The sequence below is a fragment of the Homalodisca vitripennis genome, chromosome 2, assembly GCF_021130785.1.
Source record: "Homalodisca vitripennis isolate AUS2020 chromosome 2, UT_GWSS_2.1, whole genome shotgun sequence".
Taxonomy (NCBI): domain Eukaryota; kingdom Metazoa; phylum Arthropoda; class Insecta; order Hemiptera; family Cicadellidae; genus Homalodisca; species Homalodisca vitripennis.
In genome coordinates this window covers 111,183,451-111,209,590 of record NC_060208.1, presented here as the reverse complement: position 1 = coordinate 111,209,590, position 26,140 = coordinate 111,183,451, and the positions used below count along the sequence as shown (strand labels likewise).

General features: G+C 33.7%; 1 protein-coding gene across 4 annotated transcripts in view; it reads left to right on the top strand.

Annotated features, from left to right (window-relative positions):
* Positions 1 to 10,643, top strand: part of LOC124354601 (obscurin) — a 103,253-nt gene extending 92,610 nt beyond the window's left edge. For all 4 annotated transcript variants that reach the window (XM_046805186.1, XM_046805185.1, XM_046805184.1 and 1 more), the window contains 5 exons: positions 104 to 224; positions 885 to 1,065; positions 2,762 to 2,987; positions 8,156 to 8,261; positions 10,048 to 10,643. In XM_046805186.1, coding sequence (XP_046661142.1) covers positions 104 to 224; positions 885 to 1,065; positions 2,762 to 2,987; positions 8,156 to 8,261; positions 10,048 to 10,185 — 772 coding nt within the window. In that variant the 3' untranslated portion in view covers positions 10,186 to 10,643. The remainder of the gene's footprint in view (positions 1 to 103; positions 225 to 884; positions 1,066 to 2,761; positions 2,988 to 8,155; positions 8,262 to 10,047) is intronic.
* The last annotated feature ends 15,497 nt before the right edge of the window (positions 10,644 to 26,140 follow it).

Below are 26,140 nucleotides of genomic sequence, written 5' to 3'. Positions count from 1 at the left end.
TTTTCACAGACAATCAATCAGCAATGATTGTGTTTACTGTAAGTGAAAAATGCTGTATTATCTTTTGTCCAAAGATACATATTCAAAATAAAACTTGTTGCAGGCCGGCCAACAACACAGTTGCGGTACTCATACAAGAGAAGCTGCAAGGTGTAGACGTTCTCACTTACCTGTCGAGTAGACATGAGTATACAGAGCAGACTGTTGCCAACATAGTCACACAGGTATGCAGTTAAATATATTCTTTACCGATTGCCATTAGTCACCATCTTGGATAATAATTTTTATACATTGTTGATACTGTTAAGTCAAGTAGCTTAACAAAACTTATAAACTTTATGAGAAAAACTAAAAAAGTGGATGTGTTATCATATTTTTAAAGTGAGACATCCTTCATAACCCTACAACCAAAAATAAGTCCTTAGATATGTTTGAAGTTTAACATTATTCTTATTTGGTAAAACTATAGCCATTTCATTACAGCTGGTTCTTAAAATGTTCATATATAATTCATACTGTGTATTAAATTTAAATTAGTTTTGTACTGTAAAGAAAACTTTGAATGTCCCAAAATTATTATTTTCACTGGAAACCAAAATTAATTTTTTTCAATTTCACAATCCTTTTTCTCATACTGTATAGTATAAATTTTACAGAGTAGAAAGAAAAAAACAATGACGCATAACATCATTTATTTGTTACAATTGAAAACACTCATGATGATTACATTACAGTGATCATTACTAATTCACAACATGTTCATGACAAAAGACATTTATGTATCAAACTGATGTCATTATATCAAACCTGAAATTCATGTACAATTTACACAATACAGTATACAGTACATTTAATCACAAAACAATTTACTGTGTTCTGCACAGATCCTGGATGGCCTGCAGTACCTCCACTGGCGCGGTTATTGCCATCTGGACCTCCAGCCAGATAACGTGGTGATGGCATCAGTACGTAGTGTGGAGATCAAGCTGGTTGACTTTGGCGCCGCACAGAAGGTTAGCAAGATCGGCAACGTAGTCAAGTCGCTGGGACACCCCGAATATACAGGTGTGCTTTGTTATTAATTATTCAATGGTTAGAAAAAATGTGAAAGCTTGAGAAGTTTTGAAAGATATACTAAAATTTGTATTTGGATTTTGAGTGAGGATCCAAAGCACACAACTCTTTGTACAACACTGACCATTTTGTTTTTATTTTCAACAAATCATTATAAAGACAAAATATTTAATAATAATGAATTATTTACATGAGTGGAATTCCTTTACTTTCCCTTTTTAATGATAAACCAACTATTGAATTTTATTACATTTTAAGTATGATAAAACTTCGAGTACATGTTATAAGGGATAAAATTAAGGAAATGGGTTTTATCTCTATAATAGTTTAATAATAGGTAATAGAAATTTGCAGCAATTTAAAATATGCCCCTACAGATGACTTATAGTGAGCAAAATTTGTTCAGATATGACCTACGTATATATTCACACCAACAACATTCTAGAATGTGATTCTCATTCTTTGTGAGTTTTGCTGCAACGTTTTCACAAAGTGTCAAACATTTTATTTTGAGAGATGTACAGTAGATTTTGAATTTAAATACAGAACTAAAAATGAAGAAGTTTAAATTTACCATCAATCGATTGAAATTCATTCTGATCTAAAATAATTTAATTGATTTTGAAGTACAATTTTTATAGAAATACGTTTTATGAATATCATGAAACAAATAGTATGTTTGGATTTATAAACATTTTATTACAAAATTAAACAAATTTATCTATTTATAAAATTATGAACATGGTTTTTGAAAAGTTTATCATTTATGGAATGCCACAGTTAACATTTGCCTATAAAATTGATGGTAGTGTTATTTTTTTAACTCAATCACTTTTAAATGCATTCACAAGTTATTCCTAAAAAGCATCCTTTATGTTTACTTTCACTTTATCTTTAGCCAAATATGATCTTTAATCTGTTTTATAAGAATACTATTTTAGATCAAATTCAATTTCATATTCGATTTCAATAGTTCAGTTTTCTAGAGTGTAACTTCTCAAGAAAATAGTGAGTAAAAAGTGTTTTTTGCCATTTTTTTCCAATTATATCCAAATATATTTGTTTGAAATTATTAATGTTTTGGTGTAAATGAAACCTAAATACTCACAATTCCTGTTATACCTGTACAACGTTTTATCCATCTCGAGAGTTATTATAATGGTAAAACCCAGTAATGACTTTTTTCCTATCAAAATAAGTCATTAAATGCTTCACTTCAGAGCTATTTTCCTACAGCGAATGTATGCATACTGCTGTTCAAAATTAGTATTACATTTTTTCCCATTATTATAGCAGACAAATTAGTTAGCAAAACAGTACAAAATGAGATTCTATCTATAAAATTACTTTATCATTCCTCAGGGGTGGTGTTGCAATATTTGACAAAGCAAAACTAATGTTAACGTGAAAAATTGTTTTTTTTTACAAATTTGTAACAAGAGTACAAAATGAGGGATTTGAACAAAATGAACAAACTAAATAGTTAATTTACTTTGGTACAATGATCTACTCAAGAAACTCGGATTGGTAATGTCGTAAATGGTAGAACGGTTTTTCAACAACTACCAGACTTTAGATAACTGTAGTTGTGAAAGAAAATGTGTTCACAAATATAAGTTTTATTTTTGACAGCAAAATGTGCTTCAGGCTCTTATAAAAACATGAATTGCTCTGGTCTGTCCAATAGCCCCGGAAGTACTCAATGAGGAGTCAGCCTACCCCCAGACAGATATTTGGTCAGTCGGAGTTCTGACGTATGTACTCCTCTCCGGTGTCTCACCATTCCGAGGAGCCAACAAGGACGAGACACGGCAGAATATCAATTTTGTACGATTCCGTTTTGAGCACCTTTTCAAGGAGCTGACGCAAGAGGCAACGAGATTCATCATGCTTGTCTTCAAGAGGCATCCACAGTGAGTACTACTGTAGATATTATTTGTGAGAAATTTGTCTTTCTGTATAAGTTAGCAGTTGAGTAGACCTCCAAATATGCACATGTTGGAGTATGTGTTGGATCTCCATGTTCATCAAGTGCTCACTCCTTGTTTCTTGAGGTGCAATAAGAGAAAATTTAAATCAATAGGAAGACAATGCCATATTCTTTAGCCTACTGCCACACATTCTATGCAGGCCGCTCTAACGCTATTTAAATCATTTCTCCTAACATTAAAAATGTATAATAACTTCAATGACGAACATATTCAGGGCGGACATTATATTTTTTACAACTTTTAGCTTATATACACTTCAACAAAGTACCAAAGTGAGGAACAAACTTCAATATCATTAATCTTTTGTTGTATTGGAGTCTGGAGGTATCGCACTGGTATATACTAGAGGCAAGAAATAAAAAGAATGGCAAATAATGAAACTTCGACTTTGTGTCTTCCACACCAATTAAATAAAACTGGCAAAAAATGTAACTTATGATTCAATGACAGTGGGAGTCTAATTTCCCTATTTAGTTGCCTAGTACTTGTAACATCTCCGAACAGATGTTGAATGTAAATATTTTGGGCCTCCTTAGGTAAAATGGGTGACATTACTTTCAGTACTTCATATAAGTGGAGGTTATTAGTTTTATTTTCATCCTCTACATGTTTAAAACCACAGATTCCAGAGAATAACAGCACTTTTCGGATATTTGCCATAGTTCAGTGATACAAGACATTTAAATTAGCATAATGTGCAAGCTGTAATTTACCACAAAGCGTCTGAGTTCCTGTTAAACTTTATCATACAGAATATTGTTTATTTACACAATTTAAACACAATCCAGGATTTCACAAATTGGTTTAGTGATAGTTTTGTAGTTTATATTAATTAGTTAAATTAAATTCAACTCAATAAATTTACTACCAACCTTGAAAGGCTTCGTATGACGATCCTGTACAGATCCAGATTATTAAAGTTCTATACTTTTAAATGACTACAAATATTGCACTTTTGTTTAAATAAATATATTTGAAACCTTACTTCAAATTAAAATGTATTTTTGCTAATACGTTTTATACTACAGTCATAAGAAGCTAAGACAATCATGTACTACTAATGTGTTGTTAGCTAAGAAGTTCTAAGAAGCTCTTTGTAATTTTACTCTAAAGCATTAAAAATTTCTATAATCCAAACAAATAAAGGAAAACAAAAATGTGTTCAGTCATAGTTTTGGGTAAAAGCATTTAAAAGGTCCACTTTAATGACACATCATAAGGATCATGTAATGTAACATTTCATGTATGTCATCCTAACATTTTGGTTTCTGTTATACTCGTATTTTAACTTATTTAGAATAACATTTTGTTGAAGATTATTCTACAAAATTGTATGTAGTTTAAAAGATAACTTTCATAATTATCATTTTGCCATTTAGTCTTCGAATTCAGTGTTGTTAGTTTGTACGACAGACCGATATGCATAGGATTGAAGTTTTAAAAATATAACCGATCTTTTATAACGCATCTTATAGTTTCAAAACCTATATTAGAGCTTGTTTAATTTGTTGGCTCATTTTACTTTATTGCTTGGTTTGTATATATCGTAACTATTAAGACAACCCCTGGAGAGTACGTTTTTAGATGGTTAATACCTTCCAGCTGAACCTACTGTACATTATGTTCAGCAAAGTGGATGTTTAACTCATATCTGAGAAATCCTATGGATGACCAGGAGTGGCACATCACTAACCACAAATGTTGAGATGTTGGGGTGGAAGGATGAATCGATAGGTATAGTCTACTACAGAGGCTGATTGTTGGAATGGGTGGAACTCCCTTTGTGTTAAAGGCTGTTGCTGGAATGGTTATTAAGGAGTGCTGTCTCCGGCCTTCTTTGACTGGATACGCTGGAACAGAACTGGCCCCTAACCCCAAGCTTAATCATCCTGAATATCCTGTCACTCCTGAAGCAAGCTCAAAGGTCCTTTTAGGACTTAGTGCAATCATATATTAATTATTATTGCAATTTGTCTTAACCATAATTATTAAAGTCTGCAGCCAGCCATTGATTCTTCTAAAGTGACACAATTATCAACAAAATTCCCCTGAGTACAGGAAGATTTTGCTAATTAATCGTAATAACCTTATGTTATTTTCATAAAAATTGAGGCTGTATATCAAGAAAAGGAAAGAATTTTAATTCTTGTTGTTCTCATAAACTACAAGCAGATTTGTTCTTAACATGTAAACAATGCAATTAAAAAAGGAAAAGAAACTTAGTAACGATTATCGATTTTTCAACAAAACATCTTGTGGTGTGTGCTTTATAGATCAGTCATTATGAGAAGGTACCGTTGCCTGGAATAGAGTTCGAGCTTATAGTGTATCGAACTATCGAGATTGTGCATAGGAAATTATTTTTCTGAGGTGGTTGAAGACTTCTACGGCTAAGTAAAAAAACATGTGTTGTTTTTGTTTAAGAGTGCTATTTATTTCCTTTTTCGATGCTATGACCCTCTAATACAATTAACAAAATATGAATATAACTTTTGAACTACAACTTGTAGCTAATAAATCCAAAACAGCTCGTTTTCGGGCATATTAATCTAGAAGTTATTCTAGTAATAAAAAAATAAATTTAGTTTTAAGTTCTTTCTATTTAATTTTACGCGTTAATATTCAAGTCATTAAAAATAATTGCTGTCAAACATACCATTACTGTGAATTTAACAAGCGTTTTTTTTTTTTTTTTTTTTTTTTTTTTTTTTTTTTTTTTTTAAGATACAAGTTTGGGAAAATAAATATAAATAATACCTTAATGTTATTACTAATTTATATTCAAACATAATTTTTACAATATCAGTTAAAGAATCTACCCTCCACCACCCCTCAATCTTATGTCATATACAAGATTGAGACAACTCACAGACAATTTAAGTGATATACTAGATGTTCTTCGCTGTAGATTTCAGCACTTCTCGTTGAGGTAGAAGTGCAGACGTACTTTTGTTCATATATTGGATGTTCTTCACTGCAGATTTCAGCACTTCTTGTAGAGGTAGAAGTGAGGACATAGTTTTGTTGATATATTGGATGTTCTTTGCTGTAGATTTCAGCAATTCTCATAGAGGTAGAAGTGCGGACTTACTTTTGTTGATATATTGGATATTCTTCGCTGTAGATTTCAGCACTTCTCGTAGAGGTAGAAGTGCGGACGTACTTTTGTTGATATATTGGATGTTCTTCGCTGCAGATTTCAGCACTTCTCGTAGAGGTAGAAGAAGTGCATACGTTATTTGTTTACACTTTGAATATTCGCCACTGCAGATTTAAGGAATTCTCACTTCTTTTAAGCACAGATGTTTTTTTCTAATTTCAGTTCAAAGAGGGATAGAACCTTAAATGGTGTTTATAGACAATTTAGAATTTAGAATGAACTTTTAAATGTATTTTACTATAGTAACAACAATATTGTTACATTTACAAGTAGTTTATTTATTTGTTGGTGTTGTTCTCTCCAAGGAAGTAGAAAAACACTCGTAAAACATTAACTATAATAATTAATATAAAATCTGAGACAATATTCAAAACATTCTACAGTAGAGTCCCGTTAATCCGACCTAATTGGGACCGAGCCCTATTCGGATTATGTGATTGTTCGGATTAGCCAGAATTACAGAAAAATACGGTTTTAAACTTGAGAATGGGTATATTTTGTTATAGAATTATCAACATTGTTTATTAAAACATGTTTTCTGACTGTTGCATTGTATTTCTTGACAAATAAACGTGTTTGCGAATACTAAGCACATTTACCGTATTTAGTGTGAGAGTTCTATTGTTAAGCAATGTGAGTCATCCAATAGACTCTCTTCAATGCGACAGAAGACAATAACTGAATTTATGTCTTTTAACAATTAATATTGTACTCAATAATAATATCAGTACTGTACGTCCAATTTTTGTTTGATTTCACTTCTTAATACAGTAATTTAACTCATACTTAACCTATAAGTTTCAATTTGGTACTGTATTTAACTTCATTATTTATGTACTGTACCGTACACAATTTGTCTTAATAAAATACTGTATGTCTATTTAATTAAAGTTTTCTTTGTTTATGTACGAAATGATGCACCCATTTTCATTTTTTAAGTAATTAGTTCCTATAACTGTTCATTATCGTTATAAATAATTCCTCCTGGACCTGTTCGGATTAACCGATGTTCGGATTACACGTGTTCGGATTAGCGGGACTCCACTGTATATGTAACAGAGAAGGAGTAATTTATTTTGGGGGATGTTTATATGACCAACTGAGGAAGTTTTCGACGTAAGAAAATGTTTGACTATCCCCCCTCCCAGAATGGGGCATTTTGCAGGTAGTTCAAACTTTTTTAATAGGAACTCCTGGCAAATGACACCTCAAGTGGCATGAGATTACAAAGTTGTTTCATTGTCTTTTATTGGTTCAGATATTGTTTATATTATTACAAACGTATTGCCTGAGGTAGTATACAACTTTTTTGAACTTCAGTTTATCTAGGACGACATTCTAATAATTGAACTAACTTGATGATATCCAATAAGTTAGAAAGTGGTCATGAACTTGTACATTGTATACCTTAAGTATCGTGAGGATTCTGATGCTCTCTTGTATGTTGGGATTAGTTGAGAATGCAAATTTTTCAGTGTGAATTGCAACTCACAAATTAGAATTCCCCCTAATTAAAGCACCCAATAAAAGATTTGTAACTATATTTGTATTAAAATCACTAATAAGTAAATTAGTTATGTAACTATAACAAAATGTAATGCCCACAAAACCAATACTTAAAACTTTTATTTCATTACACCTGTATAGTTATAAATTGAATAACCAATACCTTCATCTTCAAGCTTACTCAGTTATATTACACTTTGATAGATGATAAATATTAAAACGGTTCTCGAACAAAACAAAACTAAGAAAATATTGATAGAGGTTGGTGAATTAGGTAGAAATCGAGAAAGAATGTGGAGGTTAATGAAGTCATAGACCAACTAGTTTTAAGAATGTGAGTTATTATCTCTGTTTTTATCATTGGAATATCATGCCTGTGTATCCTCTCAAATTTCCAAACAGTTGATGATGATTCTGTTACCAGCAAACGACCGACAGCGGAGGAGTGCCATGAACACAGATGGCTGTTGCCCACAGAGTTCATGATCAAGAGGAGGGATCGTGCTGTGTTCCTCGGAAACAGGCTCAAGGTAAGCTATACTGTATATCAGTCTAGGTGTTGTGAGATGAAGGTAACGGTCAGTTTGCTGATAAACTTCAATAAAGTTCTATAATCTAAAACATTGGGAAGTAGGAATAAAGAAATTTGTTATTTTTACTGCCATTTAAATTGTACAAATAATTTTTAACATTAAAAACATGAATTTTAACAGTCATCATAAAACCTGCATTCTCACATGTGTATAAATACAGACATTTCATCATTAGATCACCAACAAAGAAATTGAAGCGTGGCCCCAGTCTGACTTGATTTTTATCATGCAATTAATCTCAGTTCAGGATATTGCAATTGCTCAGTAAATTCAACCCACTGTGCTTTGTCTGATGGTCTTTTGATTTAGTGGTATTAATATTTATAGATTAAATGATACATTAACTCTCATCAGACATCTCTTCTACAGAAACATCAGACAGTACATCAAACGGATAATTTGATAAGAACTTTGCACCTGAGTTATGAGAGTTATCTGGTTTAGTGGAATGATGAGAAGGCACTTTCAGCCATTTTTCAACATCAGAAGTGGGTTGCTGCACACCATTTAGGAGAGGGAAGCAATGCAAGAAGTTGGGATTCCCTGTTCTTTTATGTACAGTATCTTTTTTATTCAGGTTTATCTTTCCAACATCCCAATTATACTCTCTAGAGACCATATTGTATCAAATATTTTTGTAATTTCCTCTTTGAGAACTACACATTTACAACATGATCTATTCATATAGTTTGGTACATGTTCACTTGTTTTGTATATTGTATATTTTGTGATTAGCCAGGAAAAAGTTAAACCTGCAATGTTGACTTCCTATATAAAAACATACCAAAGCATAACAAAGTTGCTGAGTTCTGTATTTAATTTAACCTGTAAAATAAGGATATGTGGGCTTCAGAAGTTAAATACAGTAATCCTTTATCATAGGAATACTATTTATTTAATCCAAAAAACAGATTTTAGAATTATTTAATTTGTTAAACCACCAGAAAAACTCTTTTTCCAAGTATGGGTTGGTCAACCTGGTATACTGCATTCTTACATAAGCTGATTCTGAATACTGGAAGTGCTAAGGATTGTTTAGCATTAAATTTTTGAAAAAGGTTGTCAATCGTGTTTATATCCTTTACTGAATTATGAAATAATGTTGTATTTTCTCATGTCAGTTCTTTTCATCTCATTTCGTCAATTTTGCATTTTTCAACAATACATCATCTGGTCTAATTCATTCTATAAACATTCCAGTACTGTATTTAATCAATTCAAATGCTGTTTGTCTTACTCTGTCTCAAAATAGACATTTATCATTTCATTTTGATGTTAATTAATTGTTGAAATTTTTAAGGATGTGTATCAGATCAGATGCTACAGGATTAAAAGAGTCAATTTGTTTGGTAAAACAACTATTTAGTTCAATTTAGTTCACAAACGTTAAAATATTATTGAAATTTGTGTCATAAGTACACCAATACATAGGTGATATTGGTTTTATACATATATTATATTGGATATATAACATGCATACTGTCAGAAATGTTGAGACTAATAACCTCAGAATTCATTATGTGAACCCAAATTTTACTAAAATGTCTATGGTAACGGATCTTAGATTTCCATTTGTTGAGATGTTTACTATATCTCCTTATATATAATGTTTCCCCACAGCAATATTTACTGGTACATATCTATTCTAGACACAAGCCGTAATTTAAATCCAACTTCACTGTAGCAGGTTTTGAAGGGTTAAATGTTGTATGTATTTTTTCAGGATTTCTGTGAACAGTATCACGCAGAGAAGCAGCATGAGATGAGCAAGTACGAGTCGCTGACGAGTGCGGTGAGAAGTATGGGCCCCAACGTGACTCGGTCGAACAGCATCCAAGAGGAAATTCTTGCAGTTTTCTAACTACCTCGACATACTTGCTTCACTAAGGCTGTGGAAATCTTGTCTTAACATCGAACACAAGATGAATATTTGTTAATATATATTTATATATATGTATTGTTACCGTGATGAATGATTTTGTTTTATAAGATATAATATAAAACGAAGTTCCGCATTCAAACATTCACATATTAATTAATGCAAGTACAAAATTGTAATCTGGTAAAATGGTATTCGGGTGGATTTTTAGGTCATTTCTTATTTTCATCCTTTGTACATAGTTGTTATATTTGTGAAATATTTATTTCTAAGCTATTTAATAATTATATGAAGTCGAATAAGTCTGCTCACATCAGTTTCTGTATTTATATTCTTTGACTTCCAATGCTGTACAATTGTCATGGTTTGTCAATAAACCATAAACAATACTTGTAATTTTCTTATGTTCCTCCTTGTTTATTAAAGTTCATGAAAATTGAGCTAGTGCTTGCTTTTACCTTCTCTGTCATTCTCTTAATTAAAAAAATATGTATGTATTTCTGTTACAAATATGAGGCGTGTTCAGAAAGTAAGTACCGTTTAAAAAAAAAAACAAGTAAATCAATTTTTTTCAGCACAATTGTATTTTTACTCGTACATGAAAGCCCAAATCTTAAACTATTTTTTTATATAGTTTCCACCGATGTTCAAACACTTGTTATGCAAATTATACAAATATACATTCAGAATTAAAATCAGTTTTTACAAACAACTGCACATCCAATGTTTTAACAAATTTGCTATATCCTGTTTGATCCCATACAAGGTATGGCTCAGTACCATTTTTGTTTTCGATTAATTTCAAACATGTATAGTATAGATGATCTCATATTTAGGGAACTGTAGTTAACAAAAGCAGGACCTAGAGTATGATTTTTGGTCAAACAAAAAATAGTTGTACAGGGAAATGTCTAGTACACTTCTTACTTGCTCTGCTGCTTAATCTTCAGTGCAGGTTAGTACTGAGTGAACTTGTCTTCCTAATTGTAGGAAATAGACTGAGTTGGGACCCAGTTGATAGTGCACAGTGCTCCATCACTGTTGCCAGATCACCTTACATTTGTTGTTCTTATTGAATATAAAATTATCGAATGTGAGATTAACATTAGCTAATACAATATATCAATTTACAATAGCTTACAGTTCACCAAATTACTAAATCATTAGAAATTCCAAATTTGTACTATTATTATTATTTACTAAAATAAATAAGAATAATAGCCATTAACAATAGGAAGAATAATTATTATATATTTTTTATATCAATAAAAATATTTAAACGCTTTAAGGTATATAGGTGATGCATTTCTGTGCATGTTTGTACATAAATAATATAATTGTGGATTTATAACAAATTTAAACAATTTATTTTCTAGTTTGCCAATACAAGATAAAAATTCTTATAAGAAGAAAAAGAATGCGGTATGTTTTAAAAGTATAGCTTGATTAATTAATTATCTTTGTTTTAGCCCTCTAGAACCGATTTCTTACAAAAATGTTGGTATTGTAGTCTCTTTATTTACATAGCATTTGATTAGCTCATATTTGTTTGGAGCACCTAGGTTTAAAGATTAACATGTATGTGAGGTAAAATCTATTAGGCAAATGGACTGTTGCCACAGCATATCTTTGATTGGTCACAGCTAAGATGCGGGATCTATGACCACACTCTCAACTGTAATGTTCCCTGCATTCAGAAATAGTGCATCTACCGCAGTCAACGTTTTATATTTACTTTTGTTTTGTCTGTTGCACTTGTCTTATGGTCCAAACAAATATAAAGGGTGGATAAATTACAGATTTTACATTTTTATTTAGAAAAACTTGAAATGAGGTCAGGTTATATGGTCTGTTAAGTATACTACCAGAGACCAGCTGTATAGAGTACACAATTTAAATTTCACCAAACCAAGTAGAATTCAGTGGAAGAGGAGGCTTGAGAGATGTCTTTGACATTCCTAGGCTGTAGTCCATTGATGGAAACAGGTTGTCTTCAGTGTGAAGTGGCTGTAATAACATTGAATAGAGATATGATCTGTCAAAGATGGAAACATAACGAACAAAAGTGAATTGCAATGGACTTCGCAGCACAGCAGGCTCACGCATTTGACTATATCTTCTGTACAGATGAGGAGAAACAAATTAAATTTTTAAATACACTGATATTTCATAAACGAGAGGGGAGGCTGTATTTGAGTAATATTTTATAATACACCCAAAAAAGGGGAGAAAGAGAAACATGCTCATTGCACAGAGTAATCCCATTAGAGGTTGCAAATCAACTGAGCTGTAAGCAACAGTGATACTACAATCACAATTTTAGTGGGTCTAAAACCTTATTGCGTTTTATTCATTAGTTTTACTCCATAGTGGTGGTTGGTAGGAATGGTGAAAAAATTATGTATTAGATCATTATTAATTACAATATTTACATTGCTTGAGATGTCCATTAAATTGATAAGATTATATTATTAAACATTTATAACAATTTAGAATAGTTTTCTTTTATTAAATTCTTAACAGTTATTAATAGCATTAATGATATCTACTTACAATAGTCCCCTGCTCAACATTGACCTCATTTAAAGAATCCTATGACCTTCAGGCGGTTCTAGTCTTGAAGATTTTTGTAACAAATATGACAAACGAAATATATATGGTATTGAATTGCAGAGTGTTTTTACCCTCACTGATCATGTCTCTTACACCGTATGGTCCTTGAGTGTCTTCAAGTAGTGAAGATTCTCTTCTTGCTGCAAGAATTTAGAAAGCAGCAGTTTATGAAGTCAGTATTTTATTATCGCTCTAACGGAGAAGCTAACTTTGAGTAGGCCCCATAAGAACGATGTTACACTTTAAACTTTTTTAAGGCCTTATATTTGGTCATACAATTATTGGCAATATCTTATTTTAAACATATTAAAAAGCTTTTCTCTCTAGTAAAGTATATACATTTTTAATTTTTAAACGATGATGTTTTGTAAAATTTGAAACATTTTACTGATTGACCAATGAAAATATTGAAAAATTAAAAAGCCCTTTAATGTGTATTAATCATATTTTCAAAACCATGCATTTCCCATAATTATTCTACAATAAAAATTAAGATTGTAAAAGTAAAGTGTAACATTGTTCTTATGGGACTAAAATCAAGATGTCCATTAGTACATCCGGCTCTTAAGTGAATTTTCAAAATAAGGCCATATTGAATCTATTACTTACTGTATTTCTTAGTGTATTGATCACAATTAATTACTTTTTATCAATTTAAAACTCAATTTATATTTTCCTGAAACATTTTATGGCTAAAAAGGCACTTAGGTTAATGGACTAAACTGGTTTTTTTTTTTAATAAATGGTAAACAAATCAAATATTTTCAAAATCTGCAATAATTTTTAATAAAACCGTACTATTCCTTTAAACTAGCCAAATTTTACCAATAAACAAACATGAAACATATAAAATAGTTCAAAACAGAAGGTTTGTGCTGAATTTGAAAAAATACAATTCAATTCAATTTTTGTAAATTGAGCTTGTAAAACATATAGTAGTTATGTTTATTTATATATAGATTGTTTACATTTGCATATCATAATAAAATCTGTTAAAGAATTTAAAAATTTGCTAAGGCCAAGATCAAACTTAACTTGGATACTAATTGCTACAAACATAACTATAATGCCTCATTTGTATATCAATATTCATTAGAAATTCAGAACACTACTAACAGTTCTGTATTCATATATGATCTAAGAAATTGTTTAGCAAACATATTCCTTTCTTGAGATGCTGCAAAAGTACTTTTACTTTGCAAAATGATGACCAATTGCATCACCCACATAAGGGCTCTCATTAGTATGAACCTCAGTAACTGTGAGAGACCTCTGATCAAGAATGAAGTTACTTAACACATAAATCAAACCTAAGTAATACTGTTGAAGATAAACATTTTACTGTGTGTACATTAAAGATTACGTAAGAGAGTCACGTGTATATATTCACAATTTTATTTCCTCATTCAAAGAATCATTTTAAAATGTAATTTCCTTCAATTATATTTAGGTAAAAATAGAATTTCCTTAAGCATAAATGAATAAAAACATAACTGTGTCTCAATCTTCAACCGTCTTTGCTTGGATTTGACTACACAAGTTCCTAATTGTTCTATTTTAAATATCTGTTCATATGTATTCATGAAGTGATCAAATGTGTTTTTCTACTTATTCTGTCTTGAGGGGAAATATCTTAAAAGATTATACAAATTTAAAACTAAAGAATATTTTTTCAGTCAGCAATAAATTGTACCACTGAACCAAACACAATTTCTGGCACACAATCCCCAAATGAATGCAAAGTCTATTATTGTTTAAAGCAAAAAAAATTGTAAAATGTTATATTTGTTGTACATTTGCTTGCATAATAATGCAACAAAATTTAACAATTGCTCAGTGAAAAATTTTTCAAACCGAACTTCCTAGATATAGTGTACAAAAAATAGGCGTAAGTCTAGACTCAAAACACAGTAAGGGCTGCATGTAGCCTTTCCTCAACATATCTTGTGGTTGGGTCTGACCAATAAAAATTAATAGTTATTTTAAAGTCATTTATTAGCTGTTATGATTTTTTGAAGAATTGGTGCAACTGGATCCTGTACCAATAGTAAAGCGGACAGGACATAACTGTCTAAAAGAATCTAATGTCTTTATTGGAGTGGGACAGAATAAGAGGCGATTGAGAGAAGGGTGTAAGATGTGCTATTCTTGACTGTCTGCTCAGAAGAACGCAAGAATTTGCTAAGAATATGGCGGGTTACTAGCTTCTGTACCAAGTGTCCTAATCAACCCTATCTGTGTAAACAGCGCTTCAAAAATATTTACAAATAATAGACCCAGACTAATTAGTTGCTTCACAATTTTGTAGGCCTACTTCATTAGGCCTACCACACGACTGGTCGACCGTTTGCGACTATAGTTTCACATCGGTTGCAGACGCAACTGTTTGTTGACCTTGGACGTGTGCTGTAGTGGGATCAACACTCGGCTGGACTAAACTGCGACCAGTTTGAAATCAAGATAGTCTTGCCGACTGGTCGCATGCACCAGTATTTTCTTGTCACCCAAAACAGTTTGCGTTGCATAGTTTCCACGTGTTTGTGAGTGCAAGATTGGTGATCAAGAGTTGATTTTAAAACTTGTATGCAGAGTCGAAAAGTATGAATTGTTTTGTATAATTACAACTTACCCAGGATATTCTAGACAAGGATATAACTGAGAAAAAGAAACTGACAAAATAAAAAAAAAAAAACAAAAAGAAAAAAAAAAAAAAAAAAGAATAAAAGAAAAAAAAAAAAAAAAACTGAAAAAAAAGTAAAAACACAAACAAAAAACAAGAAGAAACCTGAAAAGATAAAATAAAAAGAGAAAAAAACAAAAAAAAAGAGAAAAAAACAAGAACAAACCAAAACAAATGCAAAAAAAATGAACACTCATTATTAAAAACAGAAGCAAACGTAACAAACCACACCATTTCTCCAACACACAAACACAAAAAACTACAAAAACAACCGCCCAAACCAAAAAGCCTCCCCCACCCGCACCACCCCCACCCCCCCAATCAAGGCTTGGCACGCGATTAGGCGTTCAGCAATGAATTGACAGGTAAATGAATAGCCGAGATATGTTGCAGGATGTCCGTTGTGAAGTAAGCCACCAAACGATCGATGGTTTTTCAAGTTCAAAATAAGCAAAAATGTTTAGTGTTGATTATCACAAGACCTATCGTTTATCCATCGATAATTGTATTATAATTTTGAAATGAAAAAGAAATTAATAATAAGTCAGTAACAAAAATATAGTTATAATTTAATGTACAAAGTTTTATTTGAAGTATGTTTTTTTGACAGTTTACACTTGAGGTCATTTTAGGCTTGCTAAACCGACATCTTGCATCAATGATGTTTCACATCAACTTGGAAGAATGATTTATTTCTATAGTCTTTTTTTTCCCACTGCCAGGCAGAGATGCTTGAGGAGAAATGAAGTAAACTTGCCAAAATAATGTCGCACAGTAACTGCCCGAAGATCCGTTCAGTGATTGGATGCTGTCTGGGCATGGTCCTTCAGCTATTTCCTTCCCATTCTCCACCACTGTAGCCGGCGCTATAGTTCGATACCTTCCTCTTTTTACGTACGAATTTGTGTAGGATATCAAGCGGCTTTTAAAAACCGATGTCGATTACTGTTTCTGCATTGCGACAATCTTATGGGACCATTTAACACTAGCACGAGAACTTTTCAGTCACCATACCAAACGGGGCATTCAATAGATTTTTCTTCCTCGCTTTAATCTGTAGTTAAATATTCTTTTAAACATCATTGATGATTTTCCCCCATGTAATGGTCTCATTACATTGCGTGCTAGTGGAAACGCTTCATCTGCCAAGAAGTATAAAGGGACTGGGGTCTTTGATAATGTCGTCTAATCGCAATGGGGTGGGGTTGGCGGAGTTTGAAAAAAGCAACCATGGTTGAGCCAGTATCGCATGGCAGACTGAGAACCTTGTAAACAACCTCCACCATCACTATTCGTCCAGGATATCCTGGTTCTAAAAATCATAGTGAAAGCACCATCAGCATCACATCATCCGAGTAAGATTATTGAATTGAAACTTTTAATAGTACAATTTTCTGAACCAGTATTTGGAATAATTTCTCAATGCGGATATGCTTTCCGTCTAACGCCCCAAGGCAATTTGGTAAGTTCCCCACACCACAATGTTCTCAAAACGTTCGGCAAATTACTTTTTCCATTGGTCACCTATTGTACCGGCATGTAAGTTTCTTGCTATGCATTCCCAAATGATTTGTCGTGGTTTTCTTTACTAATGACTCCCAACTGTACTCACGCCTCTTGCAAACTATAAAGAGAGAGGCGACAAATGAACATCCTGGCCAAATACCTGTAACAAAACGCTTGAATGTAACAAGCAAATTACTGACGGGTTATCATAAAATTTATATATAAATACGTTAGTGTATCTTATCACACGTACAATAATTTGTGCATTTCTACTTTATACTACAACTTACATTCGGCCAACCGATTCAAGTTTTTGCTATTCCATTTTTTTTTTTCTTTTTCAGCTGCGGGAATGCAAAGACAAGTGGCGTAATCTCCGGACAGGTAATTCATGCGAACAAAATCAAACCTTCACCTCGGGATCCTGGGGCCGCTAAGAAAAGGCTACTACCTGGCAGAGGGCCATGCAGTTTTGTTTCGCCGTTTGTAAGAACATCCACTCCTCCTTCTACCGGAAAATTTACCAGAGGTTCCCTACTGTAGCGACGTAAATACCGGACGACACCGGTAAAAACCTCTTTATTGGAATCACAAATATGATTGATATTTTCCAGAAGGAATGATCCTTCAATTGAATCAACCGCAATCGCCGTCTATAGTACAGGAAAATGCTTCCCCGGTCACCCCAATCATACCAATACAACCTCATAACACTCACAGCCATCGCCATTCCGAATGAAAGTAAAAAACGCCTAACCTCAGAAGAAAAATAAGACGCTGTGCGAAGCAGATCAAATGTTTTGCTCATATTTTAAGGCAAAAACAGCACGACTTTGAAAATAAGTACTAGCACCGCAAACGATATAACAAGAAAAGAAAGCTAGCTTGAAAATGTTCCTTCTTAGCTTGTTACCAGAAGTTGGAAGAACTCAGTGATTCACAAATCAAACCAATTTAATACGCAAAGTTTTACCTTCTTATTGATGAATAGCAGGCACATCAGATGTCACACCCAGCGTCGCCACATTCCAGCATGTCACTAATCTCTCCGACCAGTCAGGCAGTCAATAATTAGTGCGCTGCCAACATCCGCTGGTATTACTTACAAACCAATTTACACAGACCATTGAACGCCAACCAGTTCTATGTGCAAAATCGGAATAATTACCTGAGAAATCAAATTTTGTATTTTCACCATAAATCATACCTTAGAGTTATGGTATTCGTTTCTTCAGCCAGTCACAACATTCCCCCTCATATTTGTGTCCAACCTTATGTATAAATGGACAAACCAGCGTCACCAAAACTTCCACATATGCGCTTTGGCCATTCTGTAGAAAGCTATAAACTTTCTGTCTGTCTTTCTCCACTTCTCCTTTTAATTGTTCAAGCTCACGAATAGTCTGGCAAAAAAAAAACATGCAAAACAGCACAAACACAAAATACTGCGCAAACAAAAAAACAACCTGCCAGCGCGTGCACGAAAAACAATGCAACACACCAGAAAAAAAACTAAACAACAAACACACAAACCCAAACAGAAACCACACAGCGCGCATGCAAAAGAACCAAAATCGGTGCCCAAAACTAAAAACACAAATGCCACCTGCCAAAAAAAACAACACAAAAAACACCAAAGAACCATCTCTGCCACACACAAACAACCAACTAACAAAACAACGCAAACAAGCCCAGAAATACAAAATTGCAAATAAAAAACAAACAAAAACAAACACAAAACACAGCAAAAAAAACTCATGCCCCACCACAGCACCGCACATCAAGAGCCAAAAAACAAGGCCACACAAAAACATGCAAACTGGTCCCCAAAGCAAACAAACAACCAAACCAAAACAAAACACCCCAGGCCAAAACCCCGCAACCAAACAAAACCATGCACCAAACAGCAATAAAAATGGGCAAACAAAAAAATGCAAACAAGAGCACAGCACACAAAAAATGCACACCCAAACCAAACCTGCACCAAAACAGAGAAAAGATCCTGCACAAAGCAAAAAATGCAAGAAATGCAAAGCATTTGCAGCAAACGAACACAACCAATCAAAGAACCAACCACACAACAAAAAAACGACCCACAACCACTCCAGCACACAAAATAAACAATGCAATCAACAGCAAAAACTAACGAAAAATGCCAAAAAACACAAAAGAAAAAAAAAAAAAAAACCAAAAGCAACACGCAACCAGAGCAAAACAACCCTGCATGCCAACGTGCAATCTGCCAAAAAACAAACCAACAAGCTAACACTACTCAAGAACCAGCACCACAAAAAAAAACAAAACAGCAAACAAAAATGCAGAACACCTTCAACCATAACGCAAAAAAACAACAACAAATGCAAAACGCAAATCACCGAAAAATAAACAACACAAAAAAAAAACACCACGCAAAACCACACAGCACCACGCTTACCTTTCATTTTTTCTCTATATATGGGTGACACCAATATTTTCTTGCGCATTCTTCGTTGTCTCCGACGTAGAAAACATGCAATTATGTCTTCCCACATCCTCAACTAGTACTTGACATGAACGATAAAGTTACACTCAAGTCATCGACAAATACTATTCAATTATTGATAATTTTTAAAGTAAAAAATGTGAAATGTAAACATTACTATAAATACCAACTATACGCATGTTCGCGACAGAGGCATTCGCCACCAACTGATCCCACACCCATCGCGTCGTGTGTGGAGTCAGGTTTTAATATTGGTGCAAAACTCGTTGCGTTTGAAAACTAGTTCCTCAACTCTGGGTGGCAAACGGGTCGACCCGTGTGTGGTAGGCCTTAGTGTTTAGTTTTTAATCTTAACTTAGTAATTTAGGAATCAAAATTATGTAAACTAACAATATTTCTCAAAACATCTGTGGACATTATAACAAGGCTCATTAAATGTTTTTGAGTTTTTAGACTAAACATAATATTTTATGTAATAAAATGCATTCATTACATTTTAATAAACACTTACCATTGTATGTTGTTATTTTTCTTTCCCAATCAAATAGTTGAAAACTACACTACCTAAATATATGATCGGAACGACAAAAACCATTATTTAGCTTTTGTTACCAAGCAGTTATTATACAAGGTGCTGTAATGAAATTTTTTAATATCTAGAAGACTTTTGGTTCACAAGTTCAAGACTTTGCCGCTAGGTTATGTTAGTTGTAGGAAACGTGTTTCGCCGTACCCTTACAACTGCGTAGTTGGTGCCCCGATCGGCCGACATGTAACTTTAAATATAGCCTGGATGTCGTGCCGATTGGCGCCACAAGGCACACAACTTGTAAAGAGTTTTCAAGGCCAATTAGGTTGTCTTCCACAAAATACCATTATATCTCTCTTCCAGCAGAGTTGTATGCAGTGGTTCTACTTGTGGCTATCCCAAATAATTTCAAGAATTCGTTTACTTCATGAGATATAAAAATGTTCCCCTGTCGTAATGTATGCAAGCTGATATCCCAAAAACAATGAAGATCTGTTTTTAACTAGTTAAGACTGTTGTCGATGAAACATCTTTGAAAGGGAATACAAAATAAATCGGGAATACTCACCAACAACGGACGGAGACGTTAGAATCTTGGTTTGACAGGCTGGGATAAAGTTGCAGCAAATTTTTTATGGTGCATCCGTTTTAAACCGATAAAGTGAGCTATTTTATTTGAAAACGGAGGAATAAGAGATGCATAATGAGAAAACATATATAACGTTCTTCTCATTGAAGTAGAGTCCTTGGGATGAGGCAGTTTCTCAGAACCTCCATCTGATTAAAGTCTGGTTTAATCTATTAGTAATCAATTACACCAATAGACTGATAGATCTTATACGAAAAGAAGATTTAGTATTTATATTAGGATTTTATTGCCGTACTACGTTCATAAATCTCTCGTCCAGATTGATTCTACTCTCATTTTTGGGTTTATCCAACACAACCAAATAAACACGTGTCTTTTAAATTTCCCTATGGAATTATGTAGTATCGATAACTCTCTGAAATGCAGTAACACCATTAGTTATGCCAAATGGCATCCGTTTGAATTGATAGAACTGTCCATCTTCAAAAGCAGTGTAAATGTTATCTTCTATCTTAATGGCCACCTTATGTTCAGCAATCTGTAGATCATTAGTGTTAAACTACAGTTAGCAACTTTATTCACAGTATACTCAATTCTGTTACATATAACAATATAAATCTATTGATTGTGCGTGCGTAATCAATAAATATATGTTTCCTAAAGTTGTCATTCGAGACTACCAGTGCCTGCGCTCGCCATGGAGAGTTACTTGGTTCGATTACATCTTTCCTCAACAATGGAGCAGTTTTTTCTTCTGTGAGCTTGATATCACCCAAATCCAGGGCCGTCCCCAGTATTTAATGCGCCCGGGGCAAATTATGCCTTGGGGGCCCCCACATAAAAATTACATTTCGTCAGTACAGCCATACCAAGTGATAAGGAATTTTTGGAAATTGTTATATGTAAATAAATACTCCAGTTTTCTGTGTGTAACAAAATACCAAATATATTATAATATATGTACATTTAAACATGTTTTAGAATAGATAATAGAATATTGAATAGACCTATATACATATATATATAAAGAAATTATTACTTTGGCTCTTTGGCATACAATACTTTTGTGGAACTTTAGGGCTATTAATAGTAGTAACAGATATAAACGCAATGCATAACTATTTCAATCTTAATGTCATAACTATTATTTACCTTTGACAGAGATAGTTTTATTTTAAAAAAGAAATCTTCCTGGCCTTTGCACTAGCAAACTTCTTGATAACGTCTTCTAACTTCAGCCTTTACATTCTTCATTTTCAATAGACAGCATGGCAAGGGATGACAGTCTCTCCTGAGACATTGAAGAACGCAAGTAGGTTTTCATTAATTTAAGCTTACTTTCACAACTGGCAACAGATATGGGAATAGTTAGAAGGATTCGAAGTGCAATCCATAAGTTTGTGTATAGGTCCTTTCTGTCTGTCTTCTTAATCACTTTTAAAACTTGTAATGGGGTTGCCTTAGCTAGGCTTACTTCATTCACAATAGTTTTGACATGAAGGAGTTCCTGATAAAGTTCTTTTCCGCTTATGTCAGAGGTTTGCCCAAACGATAGGTGTTTCTGTAAATTTTCACAACATTCCTTCAAATCTTCTGCGTGAGGGAGTTGTTTAAGGTCGTATAAGAACCCCCATTTCAAGTTGTGGTTTGAAAACTGAATCAACCTTTCTTTTAGGGAAGCCTGCATAATGTCCAATAGTGGGTAGAAAACGTTTCTTTTAAATTCTTCTTCTGGGGTTGCTTTGTAGTCACTTTTACTTTCATAATCAAAAAGCTTATTTTTTTTTCTTTGGTGTTTTTCTTTAAACAAAGGTTCCACGTCAATTTCACTACAAATCTCTTTGGCTTTTGAAACTGAGTCATTTAAACCGTCTTTACGAAAATCATCTATGAACTGTAAAGTTTTTTGCAGCAGATTTGATGTTAAAGCAATATCAGTGCTTTTACCTTGTAAGGTTTTACTTATCAAGTTTACCTCAAACAAAACATCGTGCCAAACAATAAGGCAAACCAGAAATGAAAAGTCTTCCATGTGAATTTGGAGGGACTTAGCTTCAGATGAGATTGTAGGGTCATTGACAGTTTCACTCAGTTCTACAAGAGCGTCAAGGACGTCTTTGTACTGGTATCGAGCGGCAGATACAGAACTTATTCGAGCCTCCCATCTTGTTTCACAAACCTTTTTCAAAGTTAAACCTTTAACATGGTCACTGACAACGCACCAACGTTTTGGAGATGATGCGAAAATAGTGTAAATCCTTTGAAGGATTCCAAAAAATAGAGTAGACTTGACGGATGATCTGGCTCCATCTGCAACAACCAAGTTGAGGCTGTGGCATCCGCAGGGTGTAAATACAGCTAAAGGATATTCTGAGGATATTCGTGATTGGACCCCTTTTTTAGCTCCTGCCATGTTTGCGCCATTGTCGTACCCTTGCCCGCGGCAGTTACTCATGTCCAAACCACATAACTCTACCTCTTCTGTTAACAATTGAGTCAATGCTTCCCCTGTTTACTCCTCAGTAATCGTGTAGCCTATAAAACTTTCTTCAATAACAATTTCACCATCGATCTCCTCTTCTTCGTGAACATAGCGAATGGTGAGAGATGTTTGTTCCTTATGACTTACGTCTGGCGTACAATCCAACATAACTGAGAAGTACCGTGACAGCTTTATTTTCTCGATTATATTGTTTTTCACCTCCTTTGCCAGACAGTTTATCAACTCATTTTGAATATTGACACTTAACATTTGAACTCGATATTCACTCTCTTCAATGCATCTTAAATGTTCCATCATAACCGGATCAAACTCTCCTAGTAACTGGATAAGGCCAAGGAAGTTTCCGTTATTTTTTGTAAAAGGTTTTGTTGAGTTTCCATGAAAAGCCAAGTTGTGTTCTGCTAAGTAAATAATAATAGCAATAATTCTTCTTAGTATGTTTTGCCATCTCTCGGCTTCTTTTTGTATTTTGTATATTGAGCTCAGTATCAATTGCTGCATTTTGGTTGATTCTACGTTCAGCTTCAATCCATTGCTGGGTAAACTTAAAATGCTCAGATGACGTTTCGTGAGATGAAGCTCGCTCATGAAATTTTTTCCAATTATTGAATCCTTGCTTTTTACCAAAACTTGAGTGTGGATTATTGTCAAATAAACGACATGGAAAGCAGAACACTGCATCAGAAGAGCAAGAATAAACTAACCACCGCCTTTTCACTTTCTCGCCATTTTCTGCGTGGCGATATTGAAAATCATTTGAAAAATGACGCTTATCACTGTTTAGTAGATAGTCATCATTACTTTTTTTAAATGACGGAGCACCCCTTGTTATGATTTCATCTCTCTCTCTGACAGTTAAATTTTCAGGCCAAGTTAACGGGTAATTTGAAAAATTTTTATTTTGGTAGTTTAACATTTCAACAGTTCCCTTCTTAAGCTTGTCACTGGTTTGCTCCTTCAGTATTTCAGCAGTCTCCTCTACCTCAGTTAAAATTAGGTCTTGTTCACATTCATGGTCGAAGTCCTGGGTATTTGAAGTAGCGAGTAAAGATGAAGTAGGTTGTTGGGTAGTGCCCTCAGCTATTGTGAAGAATTTTGTCAACTTGGGTACTTTACTTAAAAGAGCACTGTGAGCTAATTCACTGTCTTTTGTTAATTTTCGTCTCTGAGCACCTGATAGTTTTTTAGACATTTTAATTAAATAATCTGAAATAAAATGAAACTTCTTCAAAAAATTATGCTTGTTTACTTAAAATGAAATTAAAAAATAATGTTTAAATCTGTTGGTCTACATGTTGCGTAGTTTTTATGCCTACGCTAAGACATGCAAGCTAGAGTGCACATAGTACCTTGGTCGAAACAACATTTACATAATTATTACCAATACATATGACAACCAACACATATTTAACTACCACATGTCTGTAGCTTTTGTATATGTAGGTACTAATACAATACGAAGCTCACCTCTCACGTACACGTTCGCTTAATTTCACAGCTCTAAATCTCTACAAACACTAAACACACGAGAGTAGTTAGCAACCTAACCTATACGGTGTGGGTGTAGACGCAATGACAGTGACAGTTGGAGTTGCGAGTGCGGTGTTGCCAAATGGTCTAAGTTGTTTTTGCCGCGCGGTGTTGCCAAACTTAACTTACTAAAAATAAACAGTATTTTTAAGTATATGGTTCAAACCAAGTTCTTTTTAACAAATATTAAGGCACCGGATTGGGGGTTTGTATGTATATAGTAGAATATCGTTGAAATTTTGTTTTACAAATTTAATATTGACTATGAGTAAGGCACCTCCTAGCCGCGGCGCGGCGCCCCCTTGGCCGCAGCGCCCGGAGCGACCGCCCCGTTCGCCCCCCCCCCTTCGGACGGCCCTTCCCAAATCACTTTATGATTTCATAGCAACAGGTTAAAAGCCAGGTTTTTATATTAGCAAATAATAAAGCAGGGGGAACAGCTGAAGATGATACACTACAAACTCTCAGTAGACCTTTTTAGCCACCAAACCTAAATTCCATATTATCATGCTTCTTCATTATATTTTTCACAATTATTACATCAGAACAGAAGTTTAGCAAGAGAAAAGTGTTTTCATTCTATGTTTATGTTCGAGTAAGGCTAGATCTATCAATCTCTCATCTGTGATTTTTTTTAAGTGACTTTTATTAATGCCAACGATGTTCCAGTTGAAGGAAAAATTGTCAACCTAATTTTTGTTGCGCGCTCTCATTTAAACAACTTAAAGAACTTCTCGTTTCATTTAGAGCAAAAACCGGTTCGGCATTAACTGTAGCTGGTGCAATGATTTTTGCTAGTACAGCTATTCTAATACACCCAATAACTTGACCTTTCAGCTGTTTATTATTTCTTTTACGTTGATCAGAGAATCTACATACCTCAGACAAATTTCCTTGTTTTTCACAAACATTGCAAGTTTTATTTCTAGCAGCGCACTTTGTACGAGGGTGCTTATAAAATGTATAAAAGTAACAAAGTGCATTAATGATAATTCTGGTTTCGGAGTCTCTTAATTTTTAAGTTTGACTGAAAATGTTTCAGGTGATAAACTATTGATGACAAGTTGGAGATCTAATTGAAAATTAACGATTGTTCGCAGGCAAGTTGAAAACTGCGAGCCTGATCATAAGCTTCTTCAAGAGTTAACGATGAATTTTTTAAAATACTGTATCGAACTATCATTAATAAACCACTAACAAAAGCAATACTTTGGGATTATCCGAAGGCTGCTATTTTTGGAAGAACTTTTCTTGCCAGAGGCGTAAAAACGAAATTATTAGGAAGAACAGACGTACTGTGAAAATTACATGTCATTATAATGATAGGTTCTTGTTTTCTGCCTCCAAAAAAGAAGCGGCGAGAACGGAGGGCACTCTGCCCCTATCTACGATTTGTTATTAAGCCAGATAAGTAGGTAAATGCACACGCTCATTTGAGAAATATAATAAGTTAAGAAGTGCTCACATGATCTGAGCTTAAATTTAGGTGCTATCTCCAGGGATGG